Below are 18419 nucleotides of genomic sequence, written 5' to 3' on the forward strand. Positions count from 1 at the left end.
ACAGCAACAACAATAGTAACTACAACAATAAAAAGGAACAACAAGGGTAACAAAAGGGAATAAATAAATAAATAATTTTAAAAAACTGAAAAGAAGGCTCCAAACGGAAAAAAGATTTGGCAAAGACACAACCACTGAAGACTAACACAGATGTTCACAGTGTTAAGATGAGCACACTTTCAATGCCTAAGAGCACAAGCATTTACAGAATTTTTTTTTTCCTTTTAAAGACAAGAGAGAATGCTGAAGCTTCCTTCACTGTCATGGGGGTCAGGCTGGAACAGGCTCATGTACATGGTAAGACGGTGCACTACCCAAGTGAGCTATTTCACTGACCTGAAACTTGCACTCTTATATTCAAAGACACAAAAGTATGTTTGGGGGGCTTCAAAACAAGAACTTTTACTGTTTTGACTCTAACTTACTTTGTTTTGCACAACCTCTTGTTTCCTTATATATAGCAAATATTCCAAAAATAATGAAGATGAAAATACTATTTTATGGGGAGGGAATATGAACAGAATATTCACTACAGAAGAGATCCAAAAGGCCAAGAGACATGAAAAAATGCTCCAAGTCATTGATTGTCAGAGAAATGCAAATAAAGACAATAATGAGTTACCACTTCACTCCTGTGAGAATGTCATACACCAGAAGATAGCAGTAACAAATGCTGGAGAGGGTGTGGGGACAAAAGAACCCTCCTGCACTGCTGGTGGGAATGTCAATTGGTCCAACCTCTGTGGAGAGCAGTCTGGAGAATTCTCAGAAGGCTAGAAATGGACCTACCCTACGACCCTGCAATTCCTCTCCTAGGGATAGGTCCTAAGGAACCCAACACACCCATCCAAAAATATTTGTGTATACCTATGTTCTTAGCACCACAATTTGTAATAGCCAAAACCTGAAAGCAACCCAAGTGTCCAACAGTAGATGAGTGGCTGAGTAATTTGTGGTCTATATACACAATAGAATACTACTCAGCTATTAAAAATGATGAATTCACCTTCTATATCCCATCTTGGATGGAGCTTGAAGGAATCATGTTAACTGAGATAAGTCAGAAACAAAAGGATGAATATGGGATGATCTCACTCATAGACAGAAGTTGAAAACAAGAGCAGAAGAGAAAACACTAAGCAGAACTTGGACTAAAGTTGGTGTATTGCACCAAAGTAAAAACTCTGGGATGGGTTAGGGGGAGGGTTCAGGTCCTGGAACAGGATGGCAGAGGAGGACCTAGTAGGGGGTGAACTGTTATGTGGAAAACTGGGAAATGTTATGCATGTACAAACTATTGTATTATACTGTCAACTGTAAACCATTAATCCCCCAATAAACACATTTTAAAGAGAGAGAAAAAATACCATTTGAGATCCAGCAAGATAGTTCAACTGGACAGTGTGAGTACTCTGGCATGTGCACAACCCAAGTTTGAATCTGACCCCTAGCACACTGGAGGAAGTTTCAGTGCTGTGAGAACTACTATCTCTATCTTTACAAAAAGGGAGGGAGGACAGGAGGGAGGGAGGGAGGGAGGGAGGGAGAGAGGGAGGAAGGAAGGAAGGAAGGAAGGAAGGAAAGAAGGAAGGAAGGAAAGAAGGAAGGGAGGGAGGAAGGAAGGAAGGAAGGAAGGAAAGAAGGGAGGGAAGAAGAGAGGGAGAAAGGGGGAAAGGGAGAGAGGGAGGAAGGGGTGGTAGGTAGATTGGTAGGTATGTAGGTAGGTAGGTGAGGGAGGAACAGGAACAAGGAAGAGAAAGGAAGGGAAGAAAAAAGTAAAAAGAAGAAGAAAATCTGAAATCCTGGAAAATGATCCTTCCGTGGACTGGAGTAGCCACACTGTGGTGACTTAGGCCTGTGAGGGCTGGCTTTATAATCTTAATCTTCAGGCTACCATAATTTATAATGTAATGAAGAATTCCTGAATGTGGGGAGTTCTGAATCCAAACTCAATTCACACCCCCAACAACTTCAAGTTTTCTCAGGAAACAATGGAACCAAATACTTGGGACTGGGACTGTCAAGCACAAGAGCCTGACTGGAGAGAGCTGTGTACTATATGTTAAACCGAGATCGTGAAAGACACCCTCCACTCTAGCTTAGGCCTGATAGCTTCAGAGTGGGTGAAGGGAGTAAAGTTAATTTGGAATAAGTATATTTTAAAAAATATTTACTTATTTGTTTATTTATTCTCTTTTGTTGCCCTTTTTATTGTTGTCGTCGTTGTTGGATAGGACAGAGAGAAATGGAGCAAGTATGGGAAGACAGAAGGGGGGAGAGAAAGATAGACACCTGCAGACCTACTTTACCGCCTGTGAAGCGACCCCCCTTGCAGGTGGGGAGCTGGGGACTTAAACCAGGATCCTTACACAGGTCCTTGCGCTCCTGCCACATGCGCTTAACCTGGTGTGCTACCGCCCGACTCCCAGAATAGCTATTTTTATGGCTCATAATTTAAAGGTAAATATAATAATAAATGTCTAAAACTATTCAGAACCAGGTAACTTATGTCTTTGCAATGCATTTCTCAAAATCTGTGAGTCCATTCATGATCAGTAATCAACATGTAACAAGTTGCCTTGCTTTTTGTTTTTATACAGAAATAATCCTTTCAAATCTATCTTGAAAGTTAAACAAAAAAAATGCATATTGATTTACAAAAATCAGTGAACTGGGGCACTGAAATGTAATTTAATACTTTCCTATCAGAAACCTCAGAAGGATTTACATACTATATCTTGTATTTGATCAGATCATAACGACTTGTTCTCTTTAACTATTGGACTATGTGTTATCCTGTGTCCAGTGCCGAAGAGCTCGTTAATTACCTAAACTATATCTCCATAGGTCTTGTTAATTACCCGTCTCCTGTCTCAGAGGACCTTGTTAATAACTTGTACAGTCTCTCTAAAGAGGTCCTAACAACACATTAAAATTAAAGATGCTTTTCTTTTAGCACCTGTCAAGTGCTGTAAATTGAGAAATTTTCACATCAGTTTATTAGCCGACAGTAGTTTTTGTGGATATCTCTTTTTTGGCTTGTTTTCTTCTCTCACAGAGTCTCTAGGTATCTCAATCTTACAGTTCAAAATAATATTAGTTCACTACTGATAATAATAACCACTCAGCATAGTCTCTTTTCTTTTTCTTTCAGAGCTTTTCTTGTTTTCAATTTTGAAGTCTATAAATATCAATTTGCATTAGTGAGTTATCAAAAGGGTGGCATGGTTGGTATCTGCAAATTAACCCATTGGGAGATGCACCAATTAATGAAAGCTATTATAATGAGTATTAGGATGACAAAGGGTAAAAAAGTTTCAGGTAGTGTCTAGGGAGTTAAGCATACAAGTTCTAGTTAGTGTTAAGGGAACTAATCGCATTGCATATTTCATGTTCCCAGTCACTGTTCCATAGGATACATTCTGTAAGTCCCTGGGCACTAATGGATTAATAGCACTTAAAAAAAAAGAAACCCACACCTGAGAAGTTTTGTTTTCTGACTCATAAATGAGACTACAAATTTTTAGCTGTTTAGAAGATTTAGAGCTTGCCAGAAATAATGGGCAAGTTCTATTAGGCAAATATGAAGAGCAAATACAGCACTCAAGATATTCCTATCTTTTATTATGCCAGAGACTGAGGTTTAAATTTACATAAGAAAAAGTGTGCACAAGGAGTGCTATGGAAGACTTTAAAACTTTAAAGCTACCAACAGGACACTTTCTGTAGGATCATCTGAAAACCCATTTGGTCTAATGCGTCAATTAAGCCAACAGGCGGGCTCTCTCTCCGGAAATGCAAATGTGAAAACATTTACGGGTACTCTAATAATGTCAGCAGAACTAGGAAATAATATTGTAGACATAGCTAAGTCATCAAGGAGCAGCTCTGAAAAGTTTGCTACTACAGGAAAGCAGGATGCAACAAAGGGAAAAGATGAGCCTTTCACAAGCTGCAAACAGAAGGATGTTCCCAGAACAAAAATCCCTGGCTAAAAATAGCTCCGCAAAGTTCTTGTTCTCCAAGAAGCAGCCCCTCTAGCAAAGGCTTATCAGCATACCCTTACATTGATTTCTGCCTGGTCTTCAGCGCCCACTACAATTTAGATGCTTCTTAGCTCTAACACTGAATCTCCCAGGTGGAATCATTCAATCCTGAGGTTTCTCAGGGATCTTTAGTGTACTAAGGGTTAAAAACCCAGCATGTCTGTTTTTTGTTTTGTTTTTTTAATCTCTTTTTTTTTCTTTTTCTTTATAGTCTCTTTTTTTTTTTTTTTTTTTTTTTGGCCTCCAGGGTTATCGCTGGAGCTTGGTGCCTGCACTACCAATCACTGTTCCTGGTGGCCATATTTTCTTTTCTTTTTCTTACCCATTGTTGTTATTGTTGTTGCTGCTGCTGTCGTTGGATAGGATAGAGAAAAACAGAGAGGAGGGGAAGACAGAGAGGGAGAGAGAAAGAGAGACACCTGCAGACCTGCTTCACTGCTTATGAAGCAAATCCCCTGCAGGTAGGGAACCTGGATCCTCGTGAGGGTTCTTGAGCTTTGCACTACATGCGATTAGCCCATTGCACTACAGCCAGGACCGCAGTTTATTTCTTAATGCATAGAAAAAGAAATTGAGAGAACAGAGGGGGAGATAGGGAAAGAGACAGATGCACCTGCAGCCCTGCTGCACCACTCAGGAAGCTTTCCCCCTTGTAGGTGGGGACCAGGGGCTTGAACCTGGGTCCTTGCACACTGCAAAGTATGCATCTAACCTGGTGTGCCACCACCTGGCCCCCTCCATCATGCTTTTTAAGTATAGTTCATCAGTGCTGATGCCTGTTTGAACCCAAATCCCGAGAAACAATCTATCCTCAGGTGACATGGAAAAATATTTAACAGCAGCTACTTCTGACTGGCTTTCAGTGCCCAGTGCCCCTGCTACAATTTAGATGACTCTTTCGCGGCTGTGTCTCCTCCTCTTCTCCACACCGCTGTTTTAGTCAAGCTCATTTCCTTACTAAGGCTTTTACCTTTGGGCCCTGTACACAAAACCTATGTGACCAAACTTCAGTTCCAAGTTTACCAGCCTACATCCTGATTCCTAGTCATCAATAAAAAACTTACTGAACTCTGAGGAGAAAGATGAGGTAATGTGGACCAATAATTTCTAGACCTGAGAATAGGTAGAAAGTTAAAAAAAAAAAAGAATGGTAATCTGATTTTTTAATTTAGGGTCCATTCATTGAAGATGTTCATTCCTTCTGAGGTGAGGCCCAAGAAACTCCCATTTAAAAAGCAGCACTCCGTAGGAGTTTTTGATGATCTGGGACACAGGCTGACCTATGTGTGGTGGGGCGTCCAGCAAAGAAGACTGAGCCTAATTGTTAAGCTGCTTAGTTAGGAAGACTAAGACCTAGACGCAAAAACATCACGCAGCAATTACTATCTTCTTGTTCTGCAGAAATCCAAAGAAAGGAAGCACTGGGTCACTCATTGAGAAGCAATTAAAGAGTTTCCTAGCATCAAAGATTTCTAGGCTTAAGATACTCTGAGATGACTTTAGAGCTCAGTCCACCAATCAAGCAAGGAATGGACTTGGCTTACAGAGGCCTGGGGCTGAGAGAAGCAGAAGGGAAATTAACTTATCTAAAAGAGAAAGGAATGATAAACGTTGGCTACCTAAGGAAAGTCTAACATACAAAAAAGTCTTGTGGGCGGGGGGGGGGGGGGGCTCATACATAGTATTATGCACAAGGATCCGAATTCAAGTGCCCACTCCCCACCTGCAGGGGGAAGCTTCATGAGCAGTGAAGGTCTGCAGGTGTCTTTCTCTTTCCTCTCTATCTCCCCCTCCTCTTTCAATTTCTTTCTAGTCTATTGAGTAAAATGAAAAAAAAAAAAAAAGCCTTGAAGGTTAGAAAGAGTTGGTATTCGGGGTTGTAAAACCAGTGGTTCTTGAATACTTTTGAACTAGGTAGGTTTTCTTATACAGAACAAAAGGTACTGTGTATGACCCATGTTTCCTAATTATTAACACTGCTAAGCACAGCAATAAATTGTTTAAATATATAGAATCTTGTTGTTTATGCTGAAATGTTTTTTAAATATTTTAATTATCTTTATTGAGTAGAGACAGCCAGAAATCAAAAGGGAAGGGTGTGGGAGAGGGAGACACATATCAAGAGAAACCTGCAACACTGCTTCACCACTCACAAAGCTTTTCCCCTGTAGGTGGGGGTCTGGGGTCCATGAGCATTGTGACACTTGACCAGGTGTGCCACTGCCCGGCCACTGCAATGAATAAATTTTAAAACCACTGTAGCTTAGTCTTTCTGAGAAGTCATCATTTAGATGTTATTCTTTTTTTTTTTCCATTTTCTTTTCTTTTTATTTTTTATATTTATTTTCCCTTTTATTGCCCTTGATATTTTTTGTTGTTGTAGTTATTATTGTTGTTGATGTTATCATTGTTAGATAAGACAGAGAGAGATGGAGAGAGGAGGGAAAGACAGAGGGGGGAGAGAAAGATACCTGCAGACCTGCTTCACCATTTGTGAAGTGACTCCCCTGCAGGTGGGGGTTGAGGGCTCTAACCAGGACCCTTATGCCGGTCCCTGTACTTAGCCCCACACGCTTAACTCACTGCGCTACCGCCGGACTCCCAGATGTCAGTTATTCTTAGTCAGCTCTAAGTCTCCTATCTTTGGGCTCTGTCCCAGCTCTCCACTCAGTGGGTCAGGCATCAGGAAGAGACTAGATACTTCCATTGTTGTTTGCCATGTTGGTTCAGCTCCACCACAGCACCGAAGTGAGTTGTGTTCCCATGAAACAAGTGTGAGCAAGTGTGAGTTGTGTTCCCATGAAACATTACTGAAAAAAACAGGCAGCAAGTCCAATCTGTTCACAAGCCTGGTTTGCTAAACTCCAGCCTTGGGTATGGAGGAAGAGGACTGTACAAGAATTTCACATGGGCTTCCAATAACTCTCCAAGAAGCTAGAACTTGGTCACATGTCCTCATCTTCGAAGGGATGTGACTGTGAAGGAAGGATGAGAGGGAGGAAGGAAGAAGAACAGAAACCAACCTGGTGTGGTAAATACACCTACTTCTACACTCCAATGGAAAAAAAAAAGTCCAGTATTACAAAAAACAACAACTGAGTGTGAACAAATTGTTGAATATGATCTAAAAGGGCCTGACAATAGCACACCGAGTTAAGAGCATATAGTGCGAAACGCCAAGATCCCGGTTTGAGAACAGGCTCCCCACCTGCAGGGGGCGTCGCTCCGAAAGCGCTAAAGCAGGTCCGCAGGTGTCTCTCTCCCCCTCTATCTTCCTCTCTTCTCTCACTTCCTCTCTGTCCTATCCAACAACAACAACAATGGGAAAAGAAAACAGACAGACAGCTACTGGGAGCAGTGGATTCATAGTGCAGGCACTAAGTCCCAGCAATAACCCTGGAGACAGAAAAAAAAAAAAAAAAAGAGAAAAGGAGAGGGAAAAATGATCTAATAAGCACCCAGGTATATTGGCTTTGGGAAATTATTCACTACTTATGCAAAGGAAAAAAAAAACGATCGTTACTTACAAAATGACAGGATTAATCATACCACTAACTGGTTGGTAACGAGGACACTAAACCACCCATGAGTTGTAATTTAAAAGTAAGAGCTGTGACAATTTGAAGACCATAGGTAACTCAGTATCAACAGCCTGATAACACATTTTCCTGCAAGTTAAAGAATTCCAGCAGGAGTCTTACACAGCACGTTCTAGACACACTCGGAAGTACCGTGGCCTCGTGATGCCCAACACCCTGCCCTCTAGGACCAGAGCTGAGCTCTGCTTCTTACCTGCTGCACACCAGTGCCAGGCCTGGCACCTCAGCACACACCACCTGTGATCCTTCCTCTTCTGCCTGCTGAGCCTGGAGACCGTGTGTCACGTGGTGGCAACACAGGAAAAGAAGTCATGACTCTTCCCACAACCCAACAGATTGCTCAGACACTAGGATCAAACGGTTTTGTTGGGCTGAGCTGACTGTTTTGTTTTGTCTGACCACACTACTCATCGCTGATTTTAGGTGGTGCTAGGAAGGGACCTGAGAGTTCTCACATGCTAGTCCAATATGTCATTTTGTACCATCTTCCTGGCCCTAACATTTTTTTTTCCCTCTTCCAGGGTTATTGCTGTGTGACTTGGTGCCTGATCCTGGTGGCCATTATTTTTATTTTATTTTGACTGGGTACAATAGAAATTGAGAGAGGAGGGAGAGAGGGACAGAGAAAGACAGACACCTGCAGATGTGGTTCACCACCTGTGAAGTGACCCCCCCCCAGGGAAGGTGGGGAGCCAGGGGTGGGGGGTTCAAGCCAGAATCCTTGCACAGGTCCTTGTGCTTCATAGTGTAACCCAGTGCACCACCGCCCGACCCCTGGCCCTAAGATTTATTATTACCGTTAACAGCCTACCCAAACGACTAGAGTTCTTTTATATCGTTGGGATTTGCACATACATGATTTCACCACTTCCAGGCCGACTCTCTTTCACTCATTATTACAGACAGAGGAAACAGATGGAAGATGCAAGACAGCATGGAAGCTTCCCCTGCTTCTGTGGCACTCTCATGCGGTGCCAGGGCTCAAACTTGGGCCACAAGCACTATAAGGCAGGAGTCATACTGGGTGAGCTGACTTCCAACCCAAGGATAAAGGTCTAAAACCCAAACAGAACACTCTAGAAATGAGCCCCTGCGGTATGCACACCAAATGTTCCTAGTTCTCTAAAGCTTTCCTCGTCTGTACTATCTGTACACAAAAATGTACATGTTTACCTTCAAGGACAGTTTTCAGTCTACCCTAAGGGTCTTCATAACCCCCAGGGGGCTAGAAGCAGAAATCTCAGAGCTGAAAGTAGTCTTTTTAGAGTGTCAGTCTGTTTTGTTGTGTTCATTTATTTAAAAAGAAAAAAAAACTGTTTTCCAAACACTTACTACTTGACAAGCTAGAGCTTAAGGGTACAAAGACAAATGCAATGTGAAAAATTACTCATTGTGATGACAAGGAAAACAGTAACTGGTTAATTAGTGGCCAGTGAAATCACCACAGAAGGTAAGGTCTGGGGTGCTGGATGGTGGCTAAACCAGCAGAGCACACATATTACAAGGACACCAGCTCAAGCCCCCGCCCCCATCTGCAGAGGGGGAAGCTTCACAAGCGGTGAAGCAGTGTTGCAGGTATCTAGCTCCCTCTTTAGCTCTCCCTTCTCTATCAACTTCTCTGTTTCTATTCAAAATAGTTAATACTGAAAAAAGGAACTCAGGCCTACATATTAATATGCGTCAGAGTAAGAAACAAACCCCTCTATCTCCCTGGAAGAAGGGGCATGTATGAGGAAAGAGACTGAAGCAGCAACTGTGAAGGAAAGCACTGCACGGAGCCCTGGCTGCTCTTTCTGGGAGTAGCCCAACAGAAGCCAACTCACTTCCTCTACTGGGTTTATATAATAGAACCCCTATGGAATCTATTCTAAAAACAGAAGCAAAATGCAGGGGTGTGTGTGGGGGGGGAAGGGTTGATTTACAAGTTGATTTCTCCAATTGGCTTTTACTTACACTAAAAATAAATAAATAAACTCTAGCTTCAAGAATGTTCCTTAGCACTTTACATTTGTGGTATAAAGGAAACTTGAGTTTAATCAGACACAGCACTCACTCAGGGGCTGTGGTTCCTCTGCCTCTCTCTGCACAGGTGAGCCAGTTCAGACGCATCTCACAGACGCCCAATACTCTCACAAATCTAAGACACAAGAGTCAGGGAGACTGTGCAAACAGACACATTTTACAGATGGGAAAAGAAAGTGATTCACAAGCTGGGTTTTAGGGACATGAGTATATAGTTTCAAAAGTGCATTTGGTTTGTATATTAATGTGAGAAATCCAAAATGTCCAAGCAAAACACGAAGAATGAGGATCCACTGCTACATAAAGTCAAAACCACTTCAACTGTATCCTCCCAAATTCCACTGAGGAGTTACTTTCTCCACGTCAGCTGTACCCTTTTTTAGAACTGTTCTAATCAACACTTGTCTTTTGAAATTATTAATCAGAGCCATGGCTTCATTGCAAGGGCCTTCAATTTACCACAAAGATGGTCTGAAACAGAGAGAGAGAGAGCGAGAGAGAGAGAGAGAGAGAAATGATGTAATGCTCCTATCTATAATCTCATTAATTTAAATAGAAAGTCTTAAAATTTAAAGCTCTATGTATCTGTAATCATATTGCACTTATCATGAAACCAACTCTGAATTTTGTAAAAACAGCATTAACACTGGAATAACCCCAGAGGCCTGAAGCTGGCAAAATCCACCCATCCAGGATAGTCTTTGCACCATCAGAGCAGTACACAGCAGTACAAGATGTGAGCACATTTCCTTTTTCCATAGGCTGTCCCAATTTAAAAACATTTTCCCACAGTTTTTCTTTCTTTGTCTCTGAGATTGGCCAGTCTTTAAGTTATCCAAATATGTTTACAACGATCTTCGAAAAAAGTTCACTCAAGGAAGGAAAAACTACATACATTCTATCGCTCTCGGCCTACTTCATTCACTGTGAAGTACTCTGTCAGGCTGAGCTTCACTGACGGAGACAGACGACCCGGGACTCATGGCTGGGTGGTACGCAGTATCTCTTTATTCATGCAGAACGCAGCACAATCTAAGCCAAGATAAACTAAACTAAACTAATATACTTGCCAAGTAGGGTGTAAACAGGATGTGACATAAAGAGGGTGCAGTGAAAAGTGACTGGTGCAAATCAGGGTGTACAGGAGAGGGGGCGGAGCAAAAAGACATCATGAACCAGTGGGGATTAAACCAATGCCAGGCAGGCATGCTGGTGCTTAGTTATGTAAATAGAATAGTGTTAAGCAGGGGGGATTAAACCAAATGAAACAGAAGGGGTTTTTAGAAGCAGAATTAGAAGCATACCAACAATTCCCCCTTTCTTTTTAACTAATGGCCATAGTATCAGGAGTGTGGGGTGAACAGAAACCTATATCGTACAGGCATTTTCAAAAGAACTGGCATACGACATGGAGGAACAAAATAGGAGAGCAGCAAGAACCAGTGTGATGCCAAGGGGAGGCCTGAGGGAGTCATTTCCTGCCTCAAAGGGCAAGGCCTAGCAGGTGAAAGGGCATTTTTTGCCTCTGGGGGCATCTATTGCTTCTGGGGGCGCTTCATGCCTCTGTGGGCATGACCTAGTAAGGAGGGGGGGTTTCCTGCCTCTGAGAACAGAGCCTGTAGGCGAGGGCACATGGCCTATAAAGTCCCAAGGCAGCTGGCTGCAGTCAGTCTTTGAGAAACCCAGCAGCGTAAAGGGAAGCTGCTGTAAAGTTGTGTAAAGTGTCCAAGAGGTGTACCAGTAAGTCCGATGGAAGTGTCAATCGAAAGTAGATGACCACGGAAGAAAATGCCAGGAGATGAAACGCTGCACGTCTGTCTCAATGGGGAATATTAGCCATCGGAATTCCACTTTTCTGTAGAGAGTGAGCTTTGGAGTCTGTGAATCTGTTTCTTCAGGTCGTGCCAGGTCACATCGTTGGTTTCCGGGGGTGAGTTGTTGTCATGCCATCTTGTGGATGATGTCAGAGAACAGGGGTCCAAATGGCTTATCGGGGATTTCATTTGAGCAGATGCTTTCTCATGTGAAGACTTGACAGCTGAAATTCACTTACTTGTCAAACAAAACTTGTAGCAGATTAGAAGTTTACTATAATTGACAACTCCATTATAATTGGAAGTCCTTTCTAGTATGATTTCAAGCTTGTTTAAACAGTTTAAACTCAATAAAATGTGGATAGGTAAACAGAAGAACCAAGGTTAGAAGCCTCAGGCATGAGAATCATTAACATAATCATTGCACTATCTGCCCCGCCCATAACTCATACAGTTTTTAGGATTAAACATTTCAAATTTATGCCAAGATGTAAAAAAAAAAAAAAATCAAAGGAGGAAAAAACAATTTTTTGGATTGTTTCTGGAAATCTCTAGAAATCATGGCTGCAACCAGCATTTTTTTTTAAGTCAATGTCATACAAAAATTCAGTCATTTAAATCACTCTCTTACGAAACGCAACTTGAACCAGATTATCCAGATCTCACCATATAGCATCATGAGTCCCCGGAGGGCGTCCTAGTCCAAAAATCTCCTCGAAATTCCATTTAGGGTGCTTCTGACTGTCCCTGCAGGATTGCAGGCACCCATTTTTAAAAGTGTCTTGCCATCAAAGAAAGAATCCAATCAGGAGAGTAGAACTAACCATGTGTCTCCATTCTTGGGGACTGCCAAGGTACTGGATAATGCTTTTTAAGTTAGAGTAGTCCTTCTCCGCGGGAAACATGAGAGAGGGAATCCAGAAAGTCCAAGGAGAAATCTCCGTGCATCTTCCAAGTTCTATGATCACGGTCATAAGAAACCAAAGTTCCCAGTCAGGGAACCAAAGCGTGACCCAGAGTAAAATGTTCCAGAGACAGAGAAACTGTCTCATGATGAAACAGTAGAGGCTTTGGAAAACCTCTTCATAAGTAGAAAGGCAACCCATGGCAGATGAGTAGCCAAGTTTACTTATCTGGGGGATGGGTGGGTTAGGTCCCACGTCGGTGCCGGTCCCTGTTTCAGGCGCCATTATGCCAGGCTGAGCTTCACTGATGGCAGACAGACAACCAGGGACTCATGGTTGAGCTGTACGTAGTATCTCTTTATTCATGCAGAATGCAGCACAATCTAAGCCAAGCTAAACTAAACTAATATACTTGCCAAGTAGGGTGTAAACAGGATGTGACATAGAGAGGGTGGAGCGAAAAGTGACTGGTGCAAATCAGGGTGTACTAAGAGAGGGGGCGGAGCAAAAAGACATGATGAACCAGTGGGGATTAAACCAATGCCATGCAGGCATGCTGGTGCTTAGTTATGTAAATAGAATAGTGTTAAGCAGGGGGGATTAAATCAAATGAAACAGAAGGGGTTTTTAGAAGCAGAAGTATACCAACAGTACACTATGTAAAATACAATAATAAAAAATGTGAAGAAAGCATATTAAGACTAGGACCTTGTCAACAGATTATTAGTATAGTATGATAAAAGTAAATTCTTTGGGGCTTGGGGTGGGCACACCCAGTTGAGCTAGGCTGAACTGGCTGAACGCCAGCTGGCTGAACGCCAGCTCCCACCTGCAGGTGAGGAAACTTGTAAGTAGTGAAGCAGCACTGCGGCTGTCTCTTTCTCTCGCCCTCTCTGTCTCCTTCTCACCTCTCAATTTCTGTCCTTTCAAATGAAAGAAAATAAAAAAGGTGGGGGGGGGGTGGCCACCAAGAGCAATGAATTTGTTGGGCAGGCACCAAGTCCCAGCGACAATCCTGGTGGCAATAAAAATATAGTAGAAGGAGGAGTAAAAATAAATTATTTGGAGTAGAATCACAAAGAATATTAAACAAGACATTCTAAAGCCACAGCAAATAGCCATTTAGTGATCAAAGAAGGCAGAAGAGACACACTGCTCTCCGAAATTGTTACATGCACGCTTTCAAAGGTGACTAGGAGATCACGGAGAAGTGGGCGAGCATAGCTGAGTGGTGTGTTTGTGCAATCAATCCATAATGGGAGAAAACACTGTTTTGAATGAAATAGGAGAGGATGCAAAAAAAAAAAAAAAAACCACTGGTGGCTGCCACTGGCTCTGGGCTCCCTGTTTGGGGCCTGGCATTGCAACATGTGTTGCTTCACTCATCACCCGGTTCTGTCTTTTCCTCTGTTCTGAAGATGCAGAGGGAAGGGCTCGCAGAGGTCACAGAATGCCTAAGTCAGGATTCCCACTCAGATCGGTATACTACGCATTACTGCCGGGAGGATACAAAAAGTGTTGCCTGGCAAATATTCTGCCATGATCATCTAAAGATAGCTGCTTACTATTCCAACAAGCTCGTGCTCTGAGGTTTTCTGGACCAGCTATTCCAACATTCACCTCTGCAAATGCCATAATCTTACTGAGATGCATAGTTCCAATGTGTACTATGGAATTAGTACCGTTATATGCATAACTGAGAACAGATTTTAAAAATCGATTTTTTTTTTCAGTACAATAAATTTTTAGATTGAATATTTTAGTACCCTTATTTTTTTTTCTTTGCCTCCAGGGTTATGCTGGGGCTTGGTGCCAGCACCATGAATCCACTGCTCCTAGAAGCTATTTTTTCCCTTTTATTGCCCTTGTTGTTTTATCATTGTTGTTGGGTATTATTATTGTTGTTATTGTTGTCGGCTAGGACAGAGAGAAACAGAGAGAGGAGGGGAAGACAAGAGGGGGGAGAAAGATAGACACCTGCAGACCTGCTTCACCACTTGTGAAGCAACCCCCTGTAGACGGGGAGCCGGGGGCTTGAACCAGATCCTTACACGGGTCCTTGCGCTTCATGCCATGTGCGCTGAACCCGCTGCGCTAGCACCCAACTCCCTGAAAATCAAATCTTTACCATAATAGCGATTATTTTATAAATCATAATATACTCTTTAAAAAAATGTATGTAGTCGATAAATTTGTCACTGAATTCCAGTAAATATCCCCTGAAAAGAAACAGTGTACTTCTAAATACCCAGTTAGTAAAGATAGCTACTGCCTGCTGCAAAAACTACAAATATTAAACTTCAGTCAGTACTTCTTGAAGAACAGCCCAGGGACGGCCGCTGGTCCACCAATCTCCTCCAGACATCCCATAAACTACTCTCTAGGGGGAAAAACACACACACACACACACACACACACACACACACACACACACACACACATCTAGAATACAACATATCAACTAGATTTTTGGCTTGAATCCAGTTCACTACTGTGTCTCATCAAAAGCTATGCTCTTTTCTCCATAAGTTGGTGAGTTTCCGGCTGACCTCAGTAGAAATAAACTAGGAGTTAAGACTCTCCCACCTTTCCTAGCTACTTTCAGAAGATTTATACACTGCTGCCAACATCCACAATTAAGTATAAAACAAGAACCTTTTTAATCATGTAAGATAACAGGAGTTTAAAATAGTCAAGTGTTTTAAAGGAATTGTGGATACATTCAAGTTCAAAGCAGCACAAGTGGCCCGATGTAAAACTTACCTTGAAGACGGAATTGTGTTTGAAGCCCTGAATTTTGTTGTAAACGGATTAGTTGACTCATAATCAAAATAGTCCTGGCGATTTTCACTAAATGCATTAGGTGATTTCAAGTCACAAGGGCTATTGGAGAGCCCATTGTTAAGTTTATCAGATCTTCTGCTATCTTTTTTTCCAGTCACTCTTTCAAAGAGGCTAACTTTCTCCCTTTTCTCTCTTTTATTTTCCTTTCTTACTTCAACTGATTTTGAGAATACATTTATGCTGCCGTCCCATGATTCACTGCTCTCTTCAAATGGATTTTTCTTCCTTGGCAGTGTTGCAAATTTTTGGGGTAATGAAGCAGTCACATTTGTAAATGGGTCATTTTGTCTTCCAAAAGACAGCTCACCTTCATCCACGCTGCTGTAAGGTTGGTTCATTTTAGAAGTATCAAAGCTTAATGTTCTTCTGTGTGGAGATTTGAGACTTCCTGCAAACGATTTTGTAGTTAGTACATAATCAGTGACACATTGCATCACGCTATTTGACACATTCTGTGTGTATTTGCTGCTTCTAGAATGAGAGCAATTAGCTATTTAAAGATACCAGCCTTTAAAATAATCAAGGAAAAGAATCTTAAAGTACTAAGTTAAGAACTAAATGGGCTAATAACAATTAGCATATTTACAATTAGGACAGACAATTAGGAATTCATTCAGCTCATAAGGAAACAATCAGATAAATTTATAATGTCAAAAAAGTTCTGCTTGGCCTGATAGTGCTACAAATTCTCAGACTTTTTTTCAACATTAGTATTAAATTTCCTTTTTTTCTGAATATAAAGAGCTTTCTGATGAAATGGAATATTTATGTTTCAGGCTTTTGAGACAGGAGGAAGAACAGTTTGGGGGGGTGGGGAGACATGAAGTCAGACCATAAAAGTGACTGGGCTCATTTTCATTCTCATCTAACAATAGAAATATTATATATATGCATATATATACATATATATAACAATTCATATACATAAGCACAACAATATCACAATATAAATACAACAGCAAATGTTTTCAGCAGTGGACTTTTTTTCACTTATCAACACAGCAGATAAACAATGTACATGTCATGGGTAAATTTAGAAGCTACTACCAAGAAAGAGCGATTTTTTATCTTCTAACTTTAGAAGGTCCACTTTAAACACCAAAAGGGTGGTTGATGAGGATATGATGGAAAGAGTGAGGCACTTACCACTTTCTGGAACTGCCCCAAAGGAATCTATCTGGTGTCCAATGAGATGGGTTTGACCAGTGGTGCCAGGCTTCGGTTTCTCAGAAGACATATGGGCCCCAGTTAAATCTGACATTGAATGTGCTGAGGAGAGTCGCTGAGGACCCAGAAGGAAAGGCTTTTTTGGTTTGGATTTCATCTGTAATTCGCCGCTTGAAAAGTCAGTACTGGCATCAGGCAAGTGAGAGCTCGGAATGATGGCGGAAGCTGTATCAGAAAATGTCCCGTCATTTTTCCTGCCTTTCATCTTATCTTTTAGTTTTGCAAAAGGGGATCTTGTTTTCTCCTTCACTGACAAGTCAAACATGCTTGCCGTCATATTGTTCCTCATAAATTGAATATTGACCTTTATCTCACCCCTGTTTTTGGCTCGTTTTCCTTGTTTGGATTCTAATCTAAACCACCTTAAAAAAGAAGGGGGGAAAAAATGGCACATGACTTAATGAACAGAGGATCTGTTACATGCAAAGTGCTAGTTAGGTAGGAGCTACTGTAACATTTTACATCAAAGCGACTGAAGACAGCATCAGAATTTGTCGACCAGAATATCTCAGGTTTCATTCACTAATCACTGTCTCTGTGATATATACTGAAGGCACAAATATTTTCTCTAATGATCTGAAAAAAACCACTCATCACCAAAAATTCTTACCAACATTAGCTGCTGTGTTTCCATCTGGGGTAGGCACTGCTAAAAACCCAAGAACATTTTTCTTTTTATAATTTTTTTTAAAAAAAAATTTAAATAATTATTTATTTATTATTCCCTTTTTGTTACCCTTGTTGTTTTATCATTGTTGTGGTTATTATTGTTATTGATGTCATTGTTGTTGGATAGGAGAGAGAGAAATGGAGAGAGGAGGAGAAGACAGAGAGGGGGAGAGAAAGACAGACATCTGCAGACCTGCTTCACCGCTTATGAAGTGACCTCCCTGCAGGTGGGGAGTTGGGGGTTCGAACCAGGATCCTTAGGCCCGTCCTTGAGCTTCGCGCTATGTGCGCTTAACCCGCTGCGCTACTGCACCACCCTGTTTGTTTGGTTTTTTTTATAACGTTAAAAGATGCTGATATAGAGACTCTGAATCCTCCCTAGAAAATTATAACCATAACCATTTTAATAAGCTAACCAGCACCATCTCAAAACACTTCAATTATTAAAAGAATTCTACTAATACTGTAGACCTCGCTAATCATATAAACTGCATATAATTTAAATTCATAGGAAACATTTTAATTAAATAAAATCTGCAAACTAAGTTAAATACTAGGAGTGACACACAGTTCTGCAAATTTGCTTTTTTGTGGTGACGAGGCTGAAGCCACCTTTTCCATTCTTATTTCAGGTGGCGAGAGGGAGAGACACCAAGGCATAGAGAAGCCAACCCCAGTGCCATGGCGCTCCCATGCAGCAGGCCCTACCAACTGAGCTCCTCCCCTTCACAGAGTACATGACTGAAAAGCTGAAATGGTCACTGCTAGGCTCTATCTGCTTCGTTCACTACTGCTACAGAGCTAATGCTGACTGACTACAGATATTCAGCTGGAGTCAATCTTCTGCTTTGAGGGTCATTTTAATATATTACGCTGTCTTTTTTTGTTTTTTCTTTTTTTAAAAAAGATGTATAAAGTGGCAACGTTTATTTGTGTTCTGTTTGTAGCTGTTTGGTCCATCAGAAATTCTCTCACTTCTGTCACAAGTGAGTGGTCATTCTAGGAGGCCAAAGGCCAACACCAGTGAAAAACTAAGCCTGGAAGAGAGAGTGTCTGCCATGTTTTCACATTACTTAACAAAGAAGCACAATACCCATCCCCGCAGACAGGTTATTATTTAAATAGAGCTCTAATCAAGCGTGACAAATTTTCCTAGCTACAAAGGAATTCTGGTCTAATTTCACATTAGTAATTTCTTTCATTGTTAACAAGGAGCTATGCCAGAAGAAGCTTACATTAACTATCTAGCCCGTAGACTGGTTCCCAGGTCTTTCCAGGCAGGAGAGAAAACTG

General features: G+C 41.5%; 1 protein-coding gene across 2 annotated transcripts in view; it reads right to left on the minus strand.

Moving 5' to 3' along the window:
- The window catches only part of RAB11FIP2 (RAB11 family interacting protein 2), a 50805-nt gene that overhangs the window by 27842 nt on the left and 4544 nt on the right, over positions 1 to 18419 (minus strand). For both annotated transcript variants that reach the window (XM_007518463.3, XM_060171213.1), the window contains exons 2-3: positions 16377 to 16819; positions 15150 to 15618 (exon numbers count right to left, since the gene is read on the minus strand). In XM_007518463.3, the coding sequence (XP_007518525.1) occupies positions 15150 to 15618; positions 16377 to 16819 (912 nt within the window). The remainder of the gene's footprint in view (positions 1 to 15149; positions 15619 to 16376; positions 16820 to 18419) is intronic.

The sequence above is a fragment of the Erinaceus europaeus genome, chromosome 14, assembly GCF_950295315.1.
Source record: "Erinaceus europaeus chromosome 14, mEriEur2.1, whole genome shotgun sequence".
Taxonomy (NCBI): Eukaryota; Metazoa; Chordata; class Mammalia; order Eulipotyphla; family Erinaceidae; genus Erinaceus; species Erinaceus europaeus.